This window comes from Staurois parvus, unplaced genomic scaffold, assembly GCF_062004578.1.
Source record: "Staurois parvus isolate SC_StPar_1 unplaced genomic scaffold, SC_StPar_1.0 ptg003892l, whole genome shotgun sequence".
Classification (NCBI taxonomy): Eukaryota; Metazoa; Chordata; class Amphibia; order Anura; family Ranidae; genus Staurois; species Staurois parvus.
Genome location: NW_028321687.1, coordinates 5,183 through 30,728, shown reverse-complemented (window position 1 = coordinate 30,728; position 25,546 = coordinate 5,183). Strand labels below are relative to the sequence as shown.

At 51.4% G+C, this 25,546-nt stretch overlaps 1 protein-coding gene across 1 annotated transcript in view; it reads right to left on the bottom strand.

The window, feature by feature from the left end:
• LOC149427313 (Fanconi anemia group A protein-like) overlaps positions 1-24,724 on the bottom strand; it is a gene marked incomplete at its 5' end in the record, with an annotated part of 36,407 nt that extends 11,683 nt beyond the window's left edge. The window contains 12 exon segments of the mRNA XM_089668140.1: positions 853-965; positions 3,101-3,205; positions 4,705-4,764; positions 4,857-4,962; positions 6,573-6,727; positions 8,677-8,749; positions 13,934-14,062; positions 14,136-14,209; positions 16,160-16,339; positions 19,082-19,178; positions 20,474-20,643; positions 24,614-24,724. Coding sequence (XP_089524266.1) covers positions 853-965; positions 3,101-3,205; positions 4,705-4,764; positions 4,857-4,962; positions 6,573-6,727; positions 8,677-8,749; positions 13,934-14,062; positions 14,136-14,209; positions 16,160-16,339; positions 19,082-19,178; positions 20,474-20,643; positions 24,614-24,724 — 1,373 coding nt within the window.
• Positions 24,725-25,546: the final 822 nt, after the last annotated feature.

Below are 25,546 nucleotides of genomic sequence, written 5' to 3'. Positions count from 1 at the left end.
AGTAACAGGCCGAGGAGTATTTAGTGTCAGTGGGAGGGATAGTGCCCCATCATTGGCGCCGGTGGGAGGGATAGTGCCCCATCGTTGGTGTCAGTGGGAGGAATAGTGCCCCATTGTTGGCGTCAGTGGGAGGGATAGTGCCCCATCGTTGGCGTCAGTGGGAGGAATAGTGCCCCATCGTTGGCGTCAGTGGGAGGGATAGTGCCCCATCGTTGGCGTCAGTGGGAGGGATAGTGCCCCATCGTTGGCGTCAGTGGGAGGGATAGTGCCCCATCGTTGGCGTCAGTGGGAGGGATAGTGCCCCATCGTTGGCGTCAGTGGGAGGAATAGTGCCCCATCATTGGTGTCAGTGGGAGGAATAGTGCCCCATCATTGGTGTCAGTGGGAGGAATAGTGCCCCATCATTGGTGTCAGTGGGAGGGATAGTGCCCCATCGTTGGTGTCAGTGGGAGGGATAGTGCCCCATCGTTGGTGTCAGTGGGAGGGATAGTGCCCCATCGTTGGTGTCAGTGGGAGGAATAGTGCCCCATCATTGGTGTCAGTGGGAGGAATAGTGCCCCATCGTTGGCGTCAGCGGGAGGAATAGTGCCCCATCATTGGTGTCAGTGGGAGGAATAGTGCCCCATCATTGGTGTCAGTGGGAGGGATAGTGCCCCATCGTTGGTGTCAGTGGGAGGAATAGTGCCCCATCGTTGGTGTCAGTGGGAGGGATAGTGCCCCATTGTTTGTGTCAGTGGGAGGGATATTGCTCCAAGGGCCGGATAAAGGCAAGCAAATGGCCGCATCCGGCCCCAGGGCCACAGTTTGGAGACCCCTGCAATAGATGAAAGGATGTAACCTGGACTCTCTCACCTGTCCACATCTGCTTGCACTTCCCGCAGCGTTTCAATTTCCTTCGGCAAGTCAGCTCCATACAGGCCGTTCCACTGACACCTGACGGCTGCGTCCAGCTGAGGCCACCAAAGCTTCATAGCAGAAAACACAAAGTGTTAGAACCTCTGCAATCACAATTTATGACGTCACTGGAGGGAGGACAAGGAGACTTCAATGCCCAATAATGAATACAAGAACTGAGCCCCACAAACAGGAGGAGGGAGTTCTGGGTAATCGCCATCAGATGATGGTCAGAAGGCTTTCCTTTTTGAAAAAACGGATTTACAATCAAAAGCTACAGAAAAAAAAATAAAGAAGATACTATTAACCACTTCCCGTCCGGCCCATGTACATAAACGGCTGGACGGGGGCAGTGCAGGGGTGGGTTGCCGTCTATAAATGTCCTCCCTGCTTACCTGCCTGTGCGCGCTCCCTGCCATCCGTTCCCCTCTGCGTCCTCCAGACACATCAGAACACCAATCGCTGTATGCGACCTCTGTGTGAGGTCCCGATCATGTGATCCCTGATTGGCCAATCAGTGATTACATGAACATTAGTAAACTGTCACTTCCTGACATCACTGCTTACTATGTGTGAAATCTGTGAATGATCACAGAAGTCACATGGTACAGGGCCATTCACAACAGCCTTGTACCATGTGACAAGCTGTGACCAATCACAGCTCTCACAGTATTTCTCAATGGCTGCAGGAATGCAGCCAGAGAGAAGGAGAAATGATTCCTCTTACAGCCTTTATGGGTGTAAAAGCAATCAGCGTAAAAAAAAAAAAATCTTCATCACCCCCCACAAGTAGTACAGTGCACGCCGCACGGTTCGCTCCCAGCACAAAGACCGCAGTGTCACTGAGAGCCCAGAGTCCCAGTCTAACAATCAGGACCCGGAACTCCAGATTGTACAGATTGTCACTGTACAGCCTGGCCCCCTTGAGTTTTTTTCTCTCTCTATGAATGGAGGAGAAACATTGTATCAGTATATACATTCTGTTATACATTGTATCATTATATACATTCTATTATACATTGTATCATTATATACATTCTATTATACATTGTATCATTATATACATTCTGTTATACATTGTATCATTATATACATTCTGTTATACATTGTATCATTATATACATTCTATTATACATTGTATCATTATATACATTCTGTTATACATTGTATCATTATATACATTCTGTTATACATTGTATCATTATATACATTCTATTATACATTGTATCATTATATACATTATGTTATACATTGTATCTACATAACTCCTGGCATAGAGAAAAAAAATGTTTGTTAAAAAAAAAAAAAAGATAAATATTAAAAGATATAAAAAAAAAATACCTAGATCAAGTTTTGATCTAGTTCAATGCCAGGGTTAGTGGTTGGGTCAAGGTCAGGGTCAAAGGTTAGGATTTACAAAAAAAAAATAAAAAAATTGGGTGTCAGTGTTAATGTCAGTTTGTTTTATGTAAAAGAAAAGAAAAAAAAAAAACCACAAAATGCGCACTATTGTTTCTGGGCTGTACTCCGGGTACAAACAACAAATAACATACATATATAGGGTATCGCTGCGATCGTCAGGATCTGGAAAATGTATTTTGGGTTGTTCTTTGGTGGTAGGTTATGGTAGTAACAAGAAACACAAAGCAAAATAAAAAAAAGTTTTTTTTTTTTACTATTTTGGGCCAGTTTTCCTTTGATAAAAATAATAATAAATAAAAAAAAAAAATCAGGAGAATCCATTACCATTTATCACCAAATGAAGCCCAATTTGTCCTTAAAAAAAAAAAACGCGGTATAATCCACCTGGTTGTAGGAAGTAGTTGTGGTAATATGGACGGTTTTACTAACACGTCATTGTTGCAGAATTGTGCTTAGGCATTAATATTTGTTTTACCCTCAGGCATGACGGGGTTAAGGAATGGCGTCCAATAAACTGGTCCAGAGATACCAGGAGCACTGCACAGAAGAGGTGATGGGGCTCCCCCAATGTTGAACATAAAGGCCATACAAAGTCGGTATAAATACCGACAGCTCACAATTCTAGGTCAGAAAACGTCCGCCCAGCCAGGAAACGCCATTCTAACCGCCAGACATGAGATGTCAGTTTTCTTTTGCGTGTATATGATTTTGGGGATTTGGTGACGGAATGAATTTACTGGACCTACTACTTCTATGGACTGTGACGAGGGTGGAAGGGACGTACCGCAGCAGAGGTCATCACAATGGGGCAGTGTGTATAGGCGGCGGTGAGAACAGAATTCACAGCTTCTTCTGGATCCTCACACTGAGCGCTGGAGCTCAACAATCCCTGCGGAAAATCAGAAGCACCAACAATGAGGATATGAAAGCAGAGGGATGGCCACTACAGTAACATCCGTGAGAAAATAGAAGCCCCGGAAAGGATGACCATATATACACCATATGGCCCCAAGTATGTGGATATAGTGAAGGGTACAACTAATGCTACAGAATACAAAGACACCTGTGTGCCACCTTGTGGTCACAGTTTGGTGAAGACCCTTTTCTGTCCCCCCATGAGGGTCTCTTGTGTACAAAGCCAGCTTCATAGAGACATGGATTACCAGTTTAGTGTGGAGGAACTTGAATATCTTGCCCAGAGCCCTGACCTCAAGTCTACTGAACAGCCTTGGTATGTAATGGAACCCCGATGGTGAGCCAGGTCTTCTCATCCAACATCAGTACCTGACCTCACCAATGTTCTTTTGGCTGACTGGACACAACTTCCCACAGACACACTCCAAAATTATGAGGAAGGCCTTTCCAGAAGAGTAAAGCCAGCTCCGTGAAGACAAGGATGACCAGTTTGGTGTGAAGGAACTTGAATATCTTGCCCAGAGCCCTGACCTCAAGTCTACTGAACAGCCTTGGTATGTAATGGAACCCCGATGGTGAGCCAGGTCTTCTCATCCAACATCAGTACCTGACCTCACCAATGTTCTTTTGGCTGACTGGACACAACTTCCCACAGACACACTCCAAAATTATGAGGAAGGCCTTTCCAGAAGAGTAAAGCCAGCTCCGTGAAGACAAGGATGACCAGTTTGGTGTGAAGGAACTTGAATATCTTGCCCAGAGCCCTGACCTCAAGTCTACTGAACAGCCTTGGTATGTAATGGAACCCCGATGGTGAGCCAGGTCTTCTCATCCAACATCAGTACCTGACCTCTCCAATGTTCTTTTGGCTGACTGGACACAACTTCCCACAGACACACTCCAAAATTATGAGGAAGGCCTTTCCAGAAGAGTAAAGCCAGCTCCGTGAAGACAAGGATGACCAGTTTGGTGTGAAGGAACTTGAATATCTTGCCCAGAGCCCTGACCTCAACTCTACTGAACAGCCTTGGTATGTAATGGAACCCCGATGGTGAGCCACGTCTTCTCATCCAACATCAGTACCTGACCTCACCAAATATTCGTTTGGCTGAATAGGCACAAATTCCAACAGATAAAAAAAAAGGTTGAGGGACAGTAGGAACATACAGGAGTGTACACCTCACAATTCAATATATAAAATGTCTAATAAAAGTCCATCCACTAAGGGCAAGCTCACCCAGGAGCAGCAGCAGGCTCTAAAGCACAAAAAACCAGAAGCGCCTCTAAGTGTAGAAGGATCAAGCAATGTTAATAAAACCCAAAAAGGAACGCTCACACGTGTGAAATATAAAGCAGGCTTATCTGAAAAACAATGGGAGGTAGATGGTATGGGGGGGGGGGGGGGATATGTTCACTAACATTTACTTTTAAAATATAAAGTGTCATTTATATGTCAATAAAAAATGATTTTACCCTGAAGAAGTGGGCGGTGAGGTCATAAGGCAGAGCACATCCTCGCTGGCTGATGTTTTTCTGCAAGATGAAAGGAAAACCAAAGCAGACTTCAATCCAAGGCTGACCCAGAGCTGACAATTTACGAAATAAGTACATAAGAAAAAGCTCACCAGATGCTGGCTGACAAACTGAAAGAAGTCATCAGGCTTCAGCGTAGTGCGGCCTCTGTCGGTGTACGGCCTGATGAGGAGGGAAGAGGGAAGTCCCAGGATGATCCTGTACAAAGTCACCAACATCTGTGAGTCCCCTTTAGGGGCCGGCTATATTGTATGTGTGATATACAAAGCTGGCGATATATATATACAAAGCTGGCGATATATATACACAAAGCTGGCGATATAAATACACAAAGCTGGCGATATATATATACAAAGCTGGCGATATAAATATACAAAGCTGGCGATATAAATATACAAAGCTGGCGATATATATATACAAAGCTGGCGATATAAATATACAAAGCTGGCGATATAAATATACAAAGCTGGCGATATATATATACAAAGCTGGCGATATATATACAAAGCTGGCGATATATATACACAAAGCTGGCGATATATACACAAAGCTGGCAATATATATACACAAAGCTGGCGATATATATACACAAAGCTGGCGATATATATATACAAAGCTGGCGATATATATATACAAAGCTGGCGATATATATATACAAAGCTGGCGAGATAGATAGATATATATATATATACACACACACAGGTCCATAAATATTGGGACATGGACACAATTCTAACATTTTTGGCTCTATACACCACAATGGATGTGAAATGAAACGAACAAGATGTGCTTTAACTGCAGACTGTCAGCTTTAATTTGAGGGTATTTACATCCAAATCAGGTGAACGGTGTAGGAATTACAACAGTTTGCATATGTGCCTCCCACTTGTTAAGGGACCAAAAGTAATGGGACAGAATAATAATCATAAATCAAACTTTCACTTTTTAATACTTGGTTGCAAATCCTTTGCAGTCAATTACATCCTGAAGTGTGGAACGCATAGACATCCCCAGACGCTGGGTGTCATCCCTGGTGATGCTCTGCCAGGCCTTTACTGCAACTGTCTTCAGTTCCTGCTTGTTCTTGGGGCATTTTCCCTTCAGTTTTGTCTTCAGCAAGTGAAATGCTCCATCGGATTCAGGTCAGGTGATTGGCCATTGCAGAACATTCCACTTCTTTGGTGGCTTTTGCAGTCTGCTTTGGGTCATTGTCCATCTGCACTGTGATTGCTGAGCTCTGACCCAGCAGGGAGCATGCTGGACCTCTGCAGGGAGACCACTGCTTCCAAAAATAATGCATTTGGAATGCATGCAGCAGACTCACACTGAACGTCAGACGGGCTTTAAAACCATTCAATAAATTATTCTGGAAACACTGAAACCGCATCATTTACCTAAATCTGAGTCGTTTTATATATATGTTTTTCATGCTCTCTTATGGTTAGATAGAGCAGAGTGTTCACAGGGCCTCTAGGAAAATCTGCAACTTCTTGGCCCGCAAAAAATCCACCAATCCCCCCGAGAAGCAAATATTTATAATGATCAATAAAGTGGGGATGAAAACGGACCGTGAACCAAGAGGAAAAACTCTCTCTCTCAAAAAATTTGAAGGTGCAAAATGTGACCATTTTCACCCGGACAGGGTAGACATTCCAAACCTTGTATGAGCAGAACTTATAGATACAGTCAATGAATATTATTGGCTCCAAATACTAGCCCAGCCAATAAAATGAATGCAAAGTGGAGTTAAATGGTGACATTTCCCATCTGACCAAAGTGCATTGCAGAGTAAAATGAAGAAGCAATACCTGCAGCACATGGCGACTTCGCATTGTCTTCTGAGCTGGGCGCCCGTCTCCATGCTGTCTGGTATCTCCGCTAACCTCCGGAGGAACACATCAAGGAGGAAATGAACTTGGATGTTCTTGCCTGAGTGACTCAGTAACCAATCACACACCAACTCCTAGGGAAGGAAACAAACAGGGTCTAATAACAAAGCATCTAAGTACATTATATTGCCACAAGTATTGTCCCCGCCCTCCCAATCATGTGATTCCAGGTGTTCCAATCCCCTCCATATCATGTGATTCAGGTGTTCCAATCCCCTCCATATCATGTGATTCAGGTGTTCCAATCCCCTCCATATCATGTGATTCAGGTGTTCCAATCCCCTCCATATCATGTGATTCAGGTGTTCCAATCCCCTCCATATCATGTGATTCGGGTGTTCCAATCCCCTCCATATCATGTGATTCGGGTGTTCCAATCCCCTCCATATCATGTGATTCGGGTGTTCCAATCCCCTCCATATCATGTGATTCAGGTGTTCCAATCCCCTCCATATCATGTGATTCAGGTGTTCCAATCCCCTCCATATCATGTGATTCAGGTGTTCCAATCCCCTCCATATCATGTGATTCAGGTGTTCCAACCCCCTCCATATCATGTGATTCAGGTGTTCCAACCCCCTCCATATCATGTGATTCGGGTGTTCCAATCCCCTCCATGGACACAGGTGTATACAATCAAGCCCCTAGGCATGCAGACGGCTTCTACAAACATTGGTGAAAGAATGGGTCGCTCTCAGGAGCTCAGTGACTCCAAGCGTGGTCCCGTGATAGGTGGCCACCTGGGCAATAAGTCCATCCGTGACATTTCCTGGCTACTAAATATTCCACGCTCAACTGTTAGTGGGATTATAACAAAGTGGAAGCAACTGGGAACAACAGCCACTCAGCCACCAAGTGGTAGGCCACGTCACATGACAGAGTGGGGTCAATAGCTAAAGACCTCCAAACTTGGTGTGGCCTTCAGATGAGTCCAACAACAGTGCGTAGAGAGCTTCATGGAATGGGTTTCCATGGCCGAGCAGCTGCATCCAAGCCTTCCATCACCAAGTGCAATGCAAAGCGTTGGATGCTGTGGTGTAAAGCAAGCCGCCACTGGACTCTAGAGCCGTGAAGACATGTTCTCTGGAGTGACCAATCACGCTTCTCTGTCTGGCAACCCAATGTCTGGGTTTGGCAGTAGCCAGGAGAACGGTACTTGCCTGACTGCATTGTGCCAAGTGTAAAGTTTGGTGGAGGGGGGATTATGGTGGGGGGTGTTTTTCAGGGGTGGGCTTGGTCCCCTAGTTCCAGTGAAGGGAACTCTTAAGGCGACATTTTGGCCAATTTCATGCTCCCAACTTTGTGGGAGGAGTTTGGGTATGGCCCCTTCCTGTTCCAACATGACTGCACACCAGTGCACAAAGCAAGGTCCATAAAGACATGGAGGAGCCAGTTTGGGGTGGAGGAACTTGACTGTCCTGCACAGAGTCCTGACCTCAACCCCATAGAACACCTTTGGGATGAATTAGAGCGGAGACTGCGAGCCAGGCCTCCTCCCCCGACATCAGTGCCTGACCTGACAAATGTGCTTCTGGAAGAATGGTCCAACCTTCCCATAGACACCCTCCTAAACCTTGTGGACGGCCTTCCCAGAAGAGGCAAAGGGCGGGGCCAACTCAATATTGAACCCTACGGACCAAGACTGGGGGGCCATTAAAGGTCATGTGTGTGGAAAGGGCGGGGCCAACTCAATATTGAATCCTACAGACTAAGACTGGGGGGGCCATTACAGGTCATGTGTGTGGAAAGGCCGGCGACCCAAAACTTGGGGGAATATAGTCTATATACAGGAGGGCGAGGACAATACTTGGGGCAATATAGTGTACCTACACAAAGTAGCCAATCAAATTCTTCCTTTCATTTTCAATTGCACTTTACAAATTGTAGGCACAGGGAGTGTAACTTGGGAACATTTATACAAAAAACTTATTGTAGTTTAGATGGAGGTTAAATGGACATCCAGCTCTGTCCCAGAATTCTCAGCAATTACCGTTGACAAGCTCTGGCTGGTTTGTAGACTTACCTGTAAACGACTGAGGATGCCATTGAGACCTGTGTGGCCCCGAGATGGATGACTTCCAGGGCCAAGCTCAGAACTGCAATAAAAAGTGAAATATAGAATTGGCCAAATGAGTGGAGAGATCTACACACAACGTGGTCCACATGGCTCCAGGCAAATATATAAAACAATTTACACTCCGGCACGTTCACTGACCTCCTCCTCCTTGGTCCAGAGCCAGAGGTCCTCCTCAGAGCAGAACAGGACACGATGTAATTCACCTCATTTCATGTGAGCCCAGACTGTTTACATGACCCCCCACATTCACTATATCCCCTCTCCCCGGACCCCGCATTCCCTGTATCCGCCCTCCCCGGACCCCACATTCCCTATATTCGCCCTCCCCGGACCCCGCATTCACTATATCCGCTCTCCCCGGACCCCGCATTCACTATATCTGCTCTCCCCGGACCCCGCATTCACTATGTCCGCTCCCCCCAGACCCCGCATTCACTATGTCCGCTCCCCCCAGACCCCGCATTCACTATGTCCCCTCTCCCCGGACCCCGCATTCACTATGTCCCCTCTCCCCGGACCCCGCATTCCCTATATCCGCTCTCCCCGGACCCCGCATTCACTGTATCCGCTCTCCCCGGACCCCGCATTCCCTATATCCGCTCTCCCCGGACCCCGCATTCACTGTATCCGCTCTCCCCGGACCCCGCATTCCCTGTATCCGCCCTCCCCGGACCCCACATTCCCTATATTCGCCCTCCCCGGACCCCGCATTCCCTATATCCGCTCTCCCCGGACCCCGCATTCACTGTATCCGCTCTCCCCGGACCCCGCATTCCCTATATCCGCTCTCCCCGGACCCCGCATTCACTGTATCCGCTCTCCCCGGACCCCGCATTCCCTGTATCCGCCCTCCCCGGACCCCACATTCCCTATATTCGCCCTCCCCGGACCCCGCATTCACTATATCCGCTCTCCCCGGACCCCGCATTCACTATGTCCGCTCCCCCCAGACCCCGCATTCACTATGTCCGCTCCCCCCAGACCCCGCATTCACTATGTCCCCTCTCCCCGGACCCCGCATTCCCTATATCCGCTCTCCCCGGACCCCGCATTCACTGTATCCGCTCTCCCCGGACCCCGCATTCACTGTATCCGCTCTCCCCGGACCCCGCATTCCCTATATCCGCTCTCCCCGGACCCCGCATTCACTGTATCCGCTCTCCCCGGACCCCGCATTCCCTATATCCGCTCTCCCCGGACCCCGCATTCACTGTATCCGCTCTCCCCGGACCCCGCATTCACTGTATCCGCTCTCCCCGGACCCCGCATTCCCTATATCCGCTCTCCCCGGACCCCGCATTCACTGTATCCGCTCTCCCCGGACCCCGCATTCACTATATCTGCTCTCCCCGGACCCCGCACTCACTATATCCGCTCTCCCCGGACCCCGCATTCACTATACCCGCTCTCCCTGGACCCCGCATTCACTATATCCACTCTCCCCGGACCCCGCATTCACTATATCCTCTCTCCCCGGACCCCGCGTTCCCTATATCCGCTCTCCCCGGACCCCGCATTCACTGTATCCGCTCTCCCCGGACCCCGCATTCACTGTATCCGCTCTCCCCGGACCCCGCATTCACTGTATCTGCTCTCCCCGGACCCCGCATTCACTGTATCCGCTCTCCCCGGACCCCGCATTCAGAATTAACCCCTTAGGTCCCACAGTGAGTATAACCAGCACGCTTTCCGGCATCTACAGACAGATTGTACTGTTGTGGGTTTAGTAACACTTTAACGTTCATTATAGGTCCATAAAACAGGCAGGAGGCAGGGTAGTAGCAGATGAAGTCTGCAGAAATAACAAGTGTGAACACGTGTAGTCACCCTCCGTATAGTTTGCAGTAACAGCACAGCGGAGGTGGTCGGGTCACAAGGATATCAGAATGAATCTAACAATCTATGTATAGCAGTGCTGAGTATGATCAGCTGCGTGTTTATCTAGTGACGGGCCGACCAATAAAGTGAACCTGAGCTCCGGTCAAAGCAACAGCTTCACTTAAACGTTGTCCTCTGACAATTGGAACACATTTACCAGAGACATGTCGGGGGAGGGGACAGTCTTCAGCCCCGACTAGTATATAAAGCTTACACAGGGTGTCCCGTTCCTTGTTACTGCAGGAGAGCAAAAGGAAGACAAGTACAAGCTCCAGGGGGAGCGGACTGTGACGTGAAGCTGTTGCCTTGACCTGCATAGGCCCAGGTTTACTTTAACCAGTTCCCTACCGCGCCATAGCTGAAGGGCGGCTACAGTGCGGTTGTCCGGTTCTGGTCCATGGATGTCATTCCAGAACATGCCCCCTGCGGAGCGCACCCAGCGCCAGCGGTGATCATTGTGTCCTACGGACAGAGCTGATCACGTGATATAGTAAACGGCCAATCATGGCAGCCTTTTAGCACGTGATCAGCTATGTCCAATGACACAGACCACGGGATAAATACAGTTGCTGATTATCAGCTGCACTTTCCTCGCACTGTGACAGCATGAGGAAACTACTGCCAATAACCAGCAATTGTCAAAGAAGTGATTGGCACTGATCATCAGGGCACTAATCAGTGCCCAGCAGTGCCACCTATCAGTGAAGCATCATCAGTGCTGCCTATCAGTGCCGCCTATCAGTGCAGCATCATCAGTGCCACCTGCCTGAGCCCAGCAGTGCCACCTATCAGTGCAGCATCATCAGTGCTGCCTATCAGTGCTGCCCACTTGAGCCCAGCAGTGCCACCTATCAGTGCAGCATCATCAGTGCCGCCTATCAGTGCAGCATCATCAGTGCCGCCTATCAGTGCAGCATCATCAGTGCCACCTATCAGTGCAGCATCATCAGTGCCGCCTATCAGTGCAGCATCATCAGTGCCACCTATCAGTGCAGCATCATCAGTGCCGCCTATCAGTGCAGCCTCATCAATGCAGATCAGTGAAGGAGAAAAATTACCTGTTAACAACATTTTATAATAGAAACAAAGAAAAACTTTTTTTTCCTTCAAATTTTTTGCTCTTTTTTTGTTTATAGCACCAAAAATAAAACCCCCAGCGGGGAGTACATACCACTAAAAGAAAGCTCTATTTGTGTGAAAAAAATGATACAAATTTCATATAGGTAGTGTTGCATGACCGTGCAATTGTCAAAGTGCGACAACACAGAAAGCTGAAAATTGGCCGGGGCAGGCAGGGGGTGACAGTGCCCGGAAGGCAGGAAGGGGATGACAGTGCCCGGAGGGCAGGAAGGGGATGACAGTGCCCGGAGGGCAGGAAGGGGGAGACAGTGCCCGGTAGGCAGGAAGGGGGAGACAGTGCCCGGTAGGCAGGAAGGGGGAGACAGTGCCCGGTAGGCAGGAAGGGGGAGACAGTGCCCGGAGGGCAGGAAGGGGGAGACAGTGCCCGGAGGGCAGGAAGGGGATGACAGTGCCCGGAGGGCAGGAAGGGGATGACAGTGCCCGGTAGGCAGGAAGGGGGAGACAGTGCCCGGTAGGCAGGAAGGGGGAGACAGTGCCCGGTAGGCAGGAAGGGGGTGACAGTGCCCGGTAGGCAGGAAGGGGGTGACAGTGCCCTGTAGGCAGGAAGGGGGTGACAGTGCCCGGTAGGCAGGAAGGGGGTGACAGTGCCCGGTAGGCAGGAAGGGGGTGACAGTGCCCGGTAGGCAGGAAGGGGGTGACAGTGCCCGGTAGGCAGGAAGGGGGTGACAGTGCCCGGTAGGCAGGAAGGGGGTGACAGTGCCCGGTAGGCAGGAAGGGGGTGACAGTGCCCGGTAGGCAGGAAGGGGGTGACAGTGCCCGGTAGGCAGGAAAGGGGTGACAGTGCCCGGTAGGCAGGAAGGGGGAGACTGTGCCCGGTAGGCAGGAAGGGGGTGACAGTGCCCCGTAGGCAGGAAGGGGGTGACAGTGCCCGGTAGGCAGGAAGGGGGGGAACAGTGCCCGGTAGGCAGGAAGGGGAGTGACAGTGCCCGGTATGCAGGAAGGGGAGTGACAGTGCCCGGTATGCAGGAAGGGGGTGACAGTGCCCGGTAGGCAGGAAGGGGAGTGACAGTGCCCGGTAGGCAGGAAGGGGGGTGACAGTGCCCGGTAGGCAGGAAGGGGGGTGACAGTGCCCGGTAGGCAGGAAGGGGGAGACTGTGCCCGGTAGGCAGGAAGGGGGTGACAGTGCCCGGTAGGCAGGAAGGGGAGTGACAGTGCCCGGTATGCAGGAAGGGGGGGACAGTGCCCGGTAGGCAGGAAGGGGAGTGACAGTGCCCGGTAGGCAGGAAGGGGGGTGACAGTGCCCGGTAGGCAGGAAGGGGGGTGACAGTGCCCGGTAGGCAGGAAGGGGAGTGACAGTGCCCGGTAGGCAGGAAGGGGAGTGACAGTGCCCGGTAGGCAGGAAGGGGAGTGACAGTGCCCGGTAAGCAGGAAGGGGGAGACAGTGCCCGGTATGCAGGAAGGGGGAGACAGTGCCCGGTAGGCAGGAAGGGGATGACAGTGCCCGGTAGGCAGGAAGGGGGTGACAGTGCCCGGTAGGCAGGAAGGGGAGTGACAGTGCCCGGTAGGCAGGAAGGGGGGTGACAGTGCCCGGTAGGCAGGAAGGGGGGTGACAGTGCCCGGTAGGCAGGAAGGGGGTGACAGTGCCCAGTAGGCAGGAAGGGGAGTGACAGTGCCCGGTAGGCAGGAAGGGGAGTGACAGTGCCCGGTAGGCAGGAAGGTGGAGACAGTGCCCGGTAGGCAGGAAGGGGGAGACAGTGCCCGGTAGGCAGGAAGGGGGGGACAGTGCCCGGTAGGCAGGAAGGGGGGGACAGTGCCCGGTAGGCAGGAAGGGGGTAGAAGTGCCCTGTAGGCAGGAAGGGGGTAGAAGTGCCCTGTAGGCAGGAAGGGGGTAGAAGTGCCCTGTAGGCAGGAAGGGGGTAGAAGTGCCCTGTAGGCAGGAAGGGGGTAGAAGTGCCCTGTAGGCAGGAAGGGGGTAGAATTGCCCTGTAGGCAGGAAGGGGGTAGAAGTGCCCTGTAGGCAGGGAGGGGGTAGAAGTGCCCGGTAGGCAGGGAGGGGGTAGAAGTGCCCGGTAGGCAGGAAGGGGGGGGGACAGTGCCGGTAGGAAGGGGGGGGGACAGTGCCGGTAGGAAGGGGGGGGGACAGTGCCGGTAGGCAGGAAGGGGGTAGAAGTGCCCGGTAGGCAGGGAGGGGGGGGGGGACAGTGCCCGGTAGGCGAGGGGTTAAGTATCTGAAGAATGAACTCACCTAGTACTAAAATCCAATATGGCACCAACCATTGCTGAACAGGCCTTTTCCAAATTGTTCCCACATCCACCAATCGCAGAGGCTTCTGGGAGAAAACACTGGTTCACCGCCCATCGCTGGTAGTCCTGTCTGTAGAGAGATTGTGTAGTCTCAGTATAATGAACGACTTTTCGATCGTTTTTGTTCATGAAGACAGGCTCACCTCTCCATGTCAGACAGAGGATCTACATCGGGATTCATAGACATCTCCCACAGCAACCAATCCCTGAATGAAAGCTAAAACAGAATAATAAAAATATATTAAGTGTTTTCCTACACAACAGTACTGTGAGCACCGACCCCAATAGCTGCTGCTCAGAGCGTGAAACCAAATCTAACCAAAAGTAGGAGCCGCGCTTATCCAATCCATAAATCCTACATTGTAACTGAAGGGGCTAAATATGCCAAAAAAGTACAAATGCACAATAATATGTGCTGGGAGTGTTCAGAAAAGTGCGTCTCTCCATGTCCTCCCACCACACGACGACCTCTTCACTCTGACACAACGCTTCTGACCGACCTCTGTATACACCTAGGTGATCGACACCATTTGGTGAGTTCGGTCCCTGAAGGGTGTGGGGCATGAATACAGAAGAGATTGTCGTGTGGTGGGAGGACACGGAGTGACGCACTTTTCTTAACCGCCTGCCGGCCGTCCTACGGCTGTAATACTGCTACAGGGCAGCAGGGCTGCGCAAAATCACATATATATATGTGATTGTGTATTGCCGGATAGGGGGGGTGTGCGTGCCTTACCCACACTGGCCTCCACTCAGTGTCCTCCTCCCCACTCTGCCAATCCCTCCACTCAGTGTCCTCCATCCCTCTCTGCCAATCCCTCCACTGGCCTCCATTCAGTGTCCTCCACCCCTCTCTGCCAATCCCTCCACTGGCCTCAATTCAGTGTCCTCCACCCCTCTCTGCCAATCCCTCCACTGGCCTCCATTCAGTGTCCTCCACCCCTCTCTGCCAATCCCTCCACTGACCTCTACTCAGTGTCCTCCACCCCTCTCTGCCAATCCCTCCACTGGCCTCCAATCAGTGTCCTCCACCCCTCTCTGCCAATCCCTCCACTGACCTCTACTCAGTGTCCTCCACCCCTCTCTGCCAATCCCTCCACTGGCCTCCATTCAGTGTCCTCCACCCCTCTCTGCCAATCCCTCCACTGACCTCTACTCAGTGTCCTCCACCCCTCCCTGACAATCCCTCCACTGGCCTCCACTCAGTGTCCTCCACCCCTCTCTGCCAATCCCTCCACTGGCCTCCAATCAGTGTCCTCCACCCCTCTCTGCCAATCCCTCCACTGACCTCTACTCAGTGTCCTCCACCCCTCTCTGCCAATCCCTCCACTGGCCTCCAATCAGTGTCCTCCACCCCTCTCTGCCAATCCCTCCACTGACCTCTACTCAGTGTCCTCCACCCCTCTCTGCCAATCCCTCCACTGGCCTCCAATCAGTGTCCTCCACCCCTCTCTGCCAATCCCTCCACTGGCCTCCATTCAGTCTCCTCCATCCCTCTCTGCCAATCCCTCCACTGGCCTCCAATCAGTGTCCTCCACCCCTCTCTGACAATCCCTCCACTGGCCTCCAATCAGTGTCCTCCACCCCTCTCTGCCAATCCCTCCACTGGCCTCCATTCAGTGTCCTCCACCCCTCTCTACCAATCCCTCCACTGGCCTCCATTCAGTTTCCTCCACCCCCCTCTGCCAATCCCTCCACTGGCCTCCATTCAGTGTCCTCCATCCCTCTCTGCCAATCCCTCCACTGGCCTCCATTCAGCGTCCTCCATTCCTCTCTGCCAATCCCTCCACTGGCCTCTACTCAGTGTCCTCCACCCCTCTCTGCCAATCCCTCCACTGGCTTCCCACAAGCCCCTCCCTCTTAGATTGTAAGCTCCCAGGATCAGGCCCTCCTATCCCTCTTGTATTGAACTGTATTGTTGCTGTATTGTCTCCCGTTATATTGTACAGCGCTGAGCACACTGTTGGCGCCATAAATCCTGTATAATAATGATGATGATGATGATGATGATGATGATGATGAGCCGTTATCCAGGACAACAAACCCAACTTGTCTATTTTTATTTCTAATTGTGATCTGATGGTAATAGAAGATAAATGTTGATCTCTTCTGTGCACCAACCTCATGGCGTTCGATACATTCCATCACCGAATACACGGAGCAGTACCTGGAATAAATCCTTCTTAAACAGTTCCTGGAGGCGTGTCTGGCGCCAGAGAGAGAGCGCTGCTTCTTTCCATCGTGGAGAGGGAGGGGACGGAGCGCTGACCACAATCGGGGTGTCCATCTCTTCCTCTATCCCTTCCCATCTTGTATCCAGGACCAGTCTGGGCAGGAGGTGCTGAATCTGTGAACCAAGGAACATTAAATACACACATAATGAAAATCAAACAACAAAGAGCTGGAGGTAAAGCCAGGGTGCCGAAACGATGACATACACAACCAACCGACACAAAGTCCGAATCCACATTCCGGGACACCCAATGTAGTACTACGGCACAAGTCACATACTGGTAGAGTAATGGAAGCGGCTTACTGAGACCATGACATGGCTGTGGAGAGTCTAGATCAGGGGGTCCAACTGGCGGCCCTCCAGCTGTTGCACAACTACAAGTCCCATCATGCCTCTACCTTCGGGAGTCATGCTTATAACTGTCAATTTTGCAATGCCTCATGGGACTTGTAGTTTGACAACAGCTGGAGGGCCGCCAGTTTGACACCTGAGCTCTAGATGGTAAACTTGATGGATGGAAAGATGGGAGAAGAGCAGTGAATGGTGAGGAGTTAATCCACAGACAAAAAGCCCGATGTAGTATCTCCCAAAGGACCGACGTGGCATCTCGGCACACCAAAAGTGGCATCACGGCACACCGGGCGTGACATGGCATCACGGCACACCAAACGCGTCATCCCGGGACACCGGAAGTGACATCCCGGCACACTGGAAGTGGCCTCACGGCACCCCAGAAGTGGCCTCACGGCACCCCAGAAGTGGCCTCACGGCACCCCAGAAGTGACCTCAGTAAAGCACAAGGAAGCTAGCAGCAGCCACCATGGAACCCACAACTAGAGACGGTCTAGGCCAGGGGTAGGCAACCTGCGGCTCTCTAGCTGTTGTGGAACTACATTTCCCATGAGGCACTGCAACATTACAAAACTGACAGTTACAGCTATGACTTGCAGAGGCATGATGGCACTTGTAGTCCTGCAACAGCTGGAAAGCCGCAGGTTGCCTACCCCTGGCCTAGTCAAACAATTCCCGGTTCCTATGACGACGCGTTTCACATGAATCAGTGCTTTGTCACAGTCCTTTCTTCTCGGTATACCCAATGTTTGTTTATGGGATTTAGTGCCCAGAGGTCCGTTTCGCTCTTTAATGCGCACATCTTCCCACGGAGGACAGACATTGCCTTCTGATTAAAGTTCTCTGATTACAATGTGCTTCCATGGTGGACGCTTGTTTGCAGAATCAGCAGCGGAGCTCCGCCCTAATGTTACGGTCATACCCAGCTATGATGGTTTCATGCTCCCTCCTTGGACCCTCAGTAATGGAGGATCAGCAGCGACGGTTTGTTCACACCAGGCGTGCTGACCAGCAATTATCCATCCAGGCTCCACGCTAGGATGCAGAGAAAACAAATGTTCCCTGTTCACCCCATACAGGCGCATTGGGGAGCGAAGTGTCTGCATTTGTATGCAACAAAGGGAGAGATTTATTAGAACTGATGAACACAGAATCTGATACGCTGTGCAAAGTAACCAATCAGCTTCTACCTTCTGCTTGTTCAATGAAGCTTTGGTAATAGAACCTGGAAGCTGATTGGTTCCTATGCAGAGCTGCACCAGGTTTTGCGCCATGCGGATTTGGTAAATAACCCCCAGAGGGGTGCACACAGTTTAGGCCACAATCACTCCCGAGTGTTTTGTAGCAGAAAGCTCCAACACGCCGAGACAGAAAACAGAGATTCAGAGGTGAGTGGAGGGAGGGAGCGCAGAGACACATCTACCCTGTATGCGTTTGGGGATGGACCATCAGCAATGGGGGTGAGTAGAAGGCCCATGTGGCGGTGGTGTCCAACTCCATCTGTAGTGGGGGGTGGTAGTAGTATGGACTTGTCTGAGGAGGCAGCCGGCTGTAAGAGCTCGTAGATCCCCCTAATGCAGGCAGAGAAGAGACGGCAGCGCCACTCTAAGTGTAGACGGTTAGAATCCGGCAGATTTCATGGTAAAATTGCACTCACATAGGTAGGTAACAGGTAGGCATGTCAAGTGATGGAGGTCCAGTGGGAGCATCAGGTCCCTTGGCCGTGCTCCGGGTGTTTTCCCACCGCTTCGATGGTGTCCAGGGCTCGGGGAGTAGCAGAGGGGCGCAGGGATGATGTCACCGCATGGACTGGGTTTCCAAGATGGCGTGCGTTCAGAGCATGCTCACTCCTTCACCATTAAATCTGCCTGATTTTACCCGTCTACACTTAGAGTGGCGCTGCCGTCTCTCTTCTCTATCAGAAAAAAAGAAATCAATATTTCCCTATGGAGATGGTTGACATCCCAGTCACCTGAAGCAAAACACCTGAAGCGCAAAAAAGTTTTGTAGCTCTATTTGGGAAGATTGATGCATTTTTGGCGCGTTTTCATTCCCATTCAAACACATGGAAACGCAAAAATCGTGCATTTTGTCGAATGTTTTTTATGACATGGCAAAACATGGCCACAATTGACGCCACAGCGAAAACGCCTGAACGAATCGCACACAATTGCAAACTCGCATAAAAACACGCCACAAAATGCACAAACAAGCTACACTCAGGTGTGAATGGGGTCTGAAGGCTTCATTCACACTGCGATTTAGGCCGGGGCGTATTGTAGCGGCAGGAATCAGAAGATCGCTATGACAGGTCACCGGCTGCCGCACTTATTCACAGCTCTCTGCACGGCCGACGTTTACTAGCGGTGATCTCTGCTGGACGCACTTCGTTGGGCACCCGTCATCCCCTTCAGAAATGAATGAACACAATACTGCACAATGCAGAGCACATTTACACATCATCGATGTCCTAGAACTCTGACCGGCCGGATTGTACACAATTACCTTCCCCATGAACAGCGGCGGGATGGCGTCGGGGGATGTCTCCAGTGAAAGAAGTGACAGCCTGCAGCAGGCATAGGAAATGGCCGCCGTACACAACCTGGAACAAAATCACAGCAAGAACATGTGAGTCGGGGGAGGGACACATGGGCATCACTTTTTTTTTTTTAAGCCTTCATTTTTTAGAGCATTAGTATGAATAATAATATAAAATCTGCACATTATTCAGGATTTCTTCTGCCCATTTGTAATGCAGTCATAAAGCTGGAAACTTCCCATCTGGAGCTCCGCCCTCTAACAGCTTATTGTACTAAAGTCTAACAACTCCCGAGCATTGAACCCTTCCATTCCCGACACTTTCACCTCCTTCCTGACCAATTTTATGAGCACTGATAAGGCTGCACTGGTGGGCACTGATGAGGCTGCACTGGTGGGCACTGATGAGGCTGCACTGATGAGGCTGCACTGGTGGGCACTGATGAGGCTGCACTGGTGGGCACTGATGAGGCTGCACTGGTGGGCACTGATGAGGCTGCACTGATGAGGCTGCACTGGTGGGCACCAAGGAGGCTGCACTGGTGGGCACCAAGGAGGCTGCACTGGTGGGCACCAAGGAGGCTGCACTGGTGGGCACCAAGGAGGCTGCACTGGTGGGCACCAAGGAGGCTGCACTGAGGAGGCTGCACTGGGGGACACCGATGGGCTGCACTGGTGGGCACCGAGGAGGCTGCACTGGTGAGCACCGAGGAGGCTGCACTGATGAGGCTGCACTGGTGGGCACTGATGAGGCTGCACTGATGAGGCTGCACTGATGAGGCTGCACTGGTGGGCACCGAGGAGGCTGCACTGGTGGGCATCGAGGAGGCTGCACTGGTGGGCACCGATGAGGCTGCACTGGTGGGCACTGATGAGGCTGCACTGGTGGGCACCGATGAGGCTGCACTGGTGGGCACCGATGAGGCTGCACTGGTGGGCATCGATGAGGCTGCACTGGTGGGCACCGATGAGGCTGCACTGGAGGGCACTGATGAGGCTGCACTGGTGGGCATTGATGAGGCTGCACTGGTGGGCACCGATGAGGCTGCACTGGAGGGCACTGATGAGGCTGCACTGGTGGGCACTGATGAGGCTGCACTGGTGGGCACCGATGAGGCTGCACTGGAGGGCACTGATGAGGCTGCACTGGAGGGCACTGATGAGGCTGCACTGGTGGGCACTGATGAGGCTGCACTGGAGGGCACTGATATCTGATCAGCAGATTGCTATGATTAGATTTGGTGGCAAATATCGCAGCAGGTAAAGGGCTGCGACACAATGGACTTGCACACACAATACAATGGTCCGGACTGTATGGATTCCACGACGTGAATGATATTCAGAACTTCCACTGCTTACCTGAGGACAACAGGAAGAGATCCGGAACACTGCGGGTTTAGCAGAGATTCCCAGAATTTGTCCAATGAGGAGCCATCAGAACCTGGGGGCGCCAGCGACACCCGACTCTCATGTAAATGGACTGAAAAAGCAGCAAGTCCCACTACATGGGCATCTTTCAGATGTGGAGCCTAAAATGAAACCGGAGAAGATGAGTGAATATCCGACCAAAGCTGCAAAATGTCACAATTTACAGGGAAACAGGAAACCTCTTATTTGTTTTTGGACCTTTTGCACGGAACTCCCTGCAGCTCACAAAGCCCCGGGACCGGGATGTTGACTTTCATCTGTAATACCAGGTCATGTGACTGTAAATATAGTGCCCCCCATGCATTACAGCACACCTCCTCGTATTGTAACGTAGTCACTCAGATGGCGGCCATTCCTTCCTTCCATTAGCCCAGCACTACATCTACACTACAATCAATACAGATATACAAACAATTATAGTAAAGCGATTCTAAAGGTTATATTTTTTTTTTTCAAAATAACAAACGTCATACTTACCTGCTCTGTAATGGTTTGCACAGAGCTGACCCCATCCTCTTCTTTTTGGGTCCCCATCGGCAGTCCTGGCTCCTCCCCCCTGCCGAGTGCCCCCAACAAAAAGCCTCTTGCTATGGGGGCACTCGAGTAGGCTTGCTCCCAAGCCACGCTCCTGTGAAGGAACATTGTCTCCATTGGCTCACTGGCTTTAACTGGCTAACGGCTCCCACTGCTGTGTGAGCCAATGAGAAGAGAGAGACCTGGAGAGCTGTGGCTCTTATGCACACCAGGCTCAGGTAAGTGTTAGAAGGGGCTGAGGGGGAAGCTGCACCCAAAAGGTTTTTTAACTTAAAGGATTAGTTCACCTATCATAGCATGTTACACCCATATTCAGGGTGTAACATGTAACATGCTATGATAGCACCGGCCCCCCACTTTGACAGTTAGTGGGGGATATTCTCACTCCCAATTTTAAAAAAACAAGGCTGAGCAGGGCTCCGCCCACCCAGCCACGTCACTACTCTGAATGAGTGACTACAAACCTTAGCGGCTGTCGGTTTGTAGTCCTCAATGAACTACCTCGGAGCTGCGGAGTGCTGTGGTAGTTCATTGAATCTTCCTCTCACTATATCTGCTCGCCTGTACATCCTGTAAGGACAAGCGAATATACTGACAGGTCTGCAGGAGACCTGCATGGCACCGGCAATCTGCTGACCACTGATGCAATGCTTTACAGGGTCCTGCAGCAAAAAATAATAAATGCACATTTTTTTACTTGCAAAAAAATTTGCATTTAATATTTTTTTACCAAAAGGTGAACTTATCCTTTAATGCATAGGATGTACGAAGGTAAAAAACCTTCTGCCTTTAGAACCAGTATAAACATGTTATGGATCGCAGAGTGTAAGTTCCTGAATCTTTTCTTGAAATCGGCTTCTTAATATCTTCTTAATATCTGCACACCGGCAAACAAACTAGAAAAGAGGGAGCCAGTACTAGTGGCCAATCAGACTCTGCCGTAGTGCACATGTGCGCCTGCTACTACTCCATCGTCATTGGTCGCCAGCTTCACTGATAAAGTGAGGGCCAAGAAGAAAAAATGTCTTATTCCAATGTTTGCTGATTAACCTCTTCATGCCAGCACTTCCCGGCCCTTTAATTGGTTTCAGACACCGGGATGCGGGGCAGGGTTTTAGGGTCATGTGACCGCCGTGATTCGCCGTCATGTTCGGAAAAGGTCCCGATCACAAGGGGAGATCAGGCCTTTTACGTGAGACACCGACACGTGTGCTGGGAGTGCGCGGGGCGCACACTCTCAGCACATACGTGTTTTCAAATGATATGCAAATATGCGGCCGCTCGGTGCCAAGGCCCAGCCGCTGAAAAGCTGCATATTTGCGTATGGTCGGCGTCAAGGCCCAGCTGCCGAGAGGCTACATATCTGCAGATGGTCGGTGTCAAGGCCCAGCCGCTGAAAAGCTGCATATTTGCGTATGGTCGGCGTCAAGGCCCAGCTGCCGAGAGGCTACATATTTGCGTATGGTCGGCGTCAAGGCCCAGCTGCCGAGAGGCTACATATCTGCGTATGGTCGGCGTCAAGGCCCAGCTGCCAAGAGGCTACATATCTGCGTATGGTCGGCGTCAAGGCCCAGCTGCCGAGAGGCTACATATTTGCGGACGGTCGGCGTCAAGGCCCAGCTGCCGAGAGGCTACATATTTGCGTACGGTCGGCGTCAAGGCCCAGCTGCCGAGAGGCTACATATTTGCGTACGGTCGGCGTCAAGGCCCAGCTGCTGAAAGGCTGCATATTTGCGGACGGTCGGCGTCAAGGCCCAGCTGCCGAGAGGCTACATATCTGCGTACGGTCGGCGTCAAGGCCCAGCTGCCGAGAGGCTACATATCTGCGTACGGTCGGCGTCAAGGCCCAGCTGCCGAGAGGCTACATATCTGCGTACGCTCGGCGTCAAGGCCCAGCTGCCGAGAGGCTACATATCTGCGTATGGTCGGCGTCAAGGCCCAGCTGCCGAGAGGCTACATATCTGCGTACGCTCGGCGTCAAGGCCCAGCTGCCGAGAGGCTACATATCTGCGTATGGTCGGCGTCAAGGCCCAGCTGCCGAGAGGCTACATATCTGCGTATGGTCGGCGTCAAGGCCCAGCTGCCGAGAGGCTACATATCTGCGTACGCTCGGCGTCAAGGCCCAGCTGCCGAGAGGCTACATATCTGCGTATGGTCAGCGTCAAGGCCCAGCTGCCGAGAGGCTACATATTTGCGTATGGTCGGCGTCAAGGCCCAGCTGCCGAGAGGCTACATATCTGCGTATGGTCGGCGTCAAGGCCCAGCTGCCGAGAGGCTACATATCTGCGTACGCTCGGCGTCAAGGCCCAGCTGCCGAGAGGCTACATATTTGCGGATGGTCGGCGTCAAGGCCCAGCTGCCGAGAGGGTGCATATTTGCGGATGGTCGGCGTCAAGGCCCAGCTACCGAGAGGCTACATATTTGCGTATGGTCGGCGTCAAGGCCCAGCTGCCGAGAGGCTACATATCTGCGTATGGTCGGCGTCAAGGCCCAGCTGCCGAGAGGCTACATATTTGCGGATGGTCGGCGTCAAGGCCCAGCTGCCGAGAGGGTGCATATTTGCGGATGGTCGGCGTCAAGGCCCAGCTACCGAGAGGCTACATATTTGCGTATGGTCGGCGTCAAGGCCCAGCTGCCGAGAGGCTACATATTTGCGGACGGTCGGCGTCAAGGCCCAGCTGCCGAGAGGTTACATATTTGCGGACGGTCGGCGTCAAGGCCCAGCTGCCGAGAGGCTGCATATTTGCGGACGGTCGGTGTCAAGGCCCAGCTGCCGAGAGGCTACATATTTGCGGACGGTCGGTGTCAAGGCCCAGCTGCCGAGAGGCTGCATATTTGCGGACGGTCGGTGTCAAGGCCCAGCTGCCGAGAGGCTACATATTTGCGGATGGTCGGCGTCAAGGGGTTAAAGCAGAGTTCCGATTGAATAAAAAAAAAAAAATCAGCAGCGACAAAAACATACAAACACTTACCTGTGACTAGTGGTGTCCTCAACAAGGCTGGTTTCACCAGCCATCTTCTCTCCCTGACGCCATCTTCAGTGCGGGTTCACAGCCGGGTGCCCATCGCGCATGCTTGAGTAGCGCTGCGTTTTGTGAATGGCCCCGTAGTCTTCAGCAACCAGTCACGTGTCCCAGAAGACTACAGGGAGGGAGGGGGGAGGACAACTTCCACTTCTGATCCCCTTAGGTGATTGCACCGGAAGTGGGAGAGCGTACTTGCCAAATTCAGGTACCCGCTCCCCAAAAGTGCCAATCCTTTACGCGGAGAGGGGAACAAAGCCTTAAAGCGGAACTTCCCCTTTTGGGTGGAGCTCCACTTTAAGAAAGGATAAACCGATTCTGTCAGTACTGTCCAATGGGGAGCCCAAGAGATTACCAGCGGATGTGCATGTGGGAAAACAATGTTTGAGGATCTGTTCTGGACCAGCCAGAAGCCCTATACAGATGTACATAAATATGTGTTCCATAACATTCCATCATTTTCAGGACTTGTCTGCACAGGACCAATGATGTATCTACAGCCATATAGACTCACCTGATGACATAAGAGCTGCAAGATCCTGGTCAGCAACGCAAAAAGGGCCCTGCGATGCCCAAACAGCATCTTCACATAAAGGGTTGGCCACGGTCCCTGGCTATATAAATGAGAAAATCATTGATTGCAACAAAGTATAGAGTGTCTGCCGTAATCCTATTCAACTGATGATGAAAATGTTTTGTTAAGAAAAGCAACAAAAAGATGGGAGATTCTTGGAAGTATAACAAATCTTAAAGTGGAAAGCTCATTTTCTATGTGTGAGAGGATTTCCTTTGTGGATCACCCGTTGTTTTCAGTCCCTATTATATGGGGCTTACTGACCGATACTACTGAAGATTCTCCATCACGGGGCCATTATTCCATCCAGGAAACGATATCCATTGAAAATATTCATCACACTGCGCATACTGACCGCTGTATACGGTCAAAGTGTCCGGTGAGGGGCCATCTTTTCCGGGTGTTGGTGTATATGGTCAAAGTGTCCGGTGAGGGGCCATCTTTTCCGGGTGTTGGTGTATACGGTCAAAGTGTCCGGTGAGGGGCCATCTTTTCCGGGTGTTGGTGTATATGGTCAAAGTGTCCGGTGAGGGGCCATCTTTTCCGGGTGTTGGTGTATACGGTCAAAGTGTCCGGTGAGGGGCCATCTTTTCCGGGTGTTGGTGTATACGGTCAAAGTGTCCGGTGAGGGGCCATCTTTTCCGGGTGTTGGTGTATACGGTCAAAGTGTCCGGTGAGGGGCCATCTTTTCCGGGTGTTGGTGTATACGGTCAAAGTGTCCGGTGAGGGGCCATCTTTTCCGGGTGTTGGTGTATACGGTCAAAGTGTCCGGTGAGGGGCCATCTTTTCCGGGTGTTGGTGTATACGGTCAAAGTGTCCGGTGAGGGGCCATCTTTTCCGGGTGTTGGTGTATACGGTCAAAGTGTCCGGTGA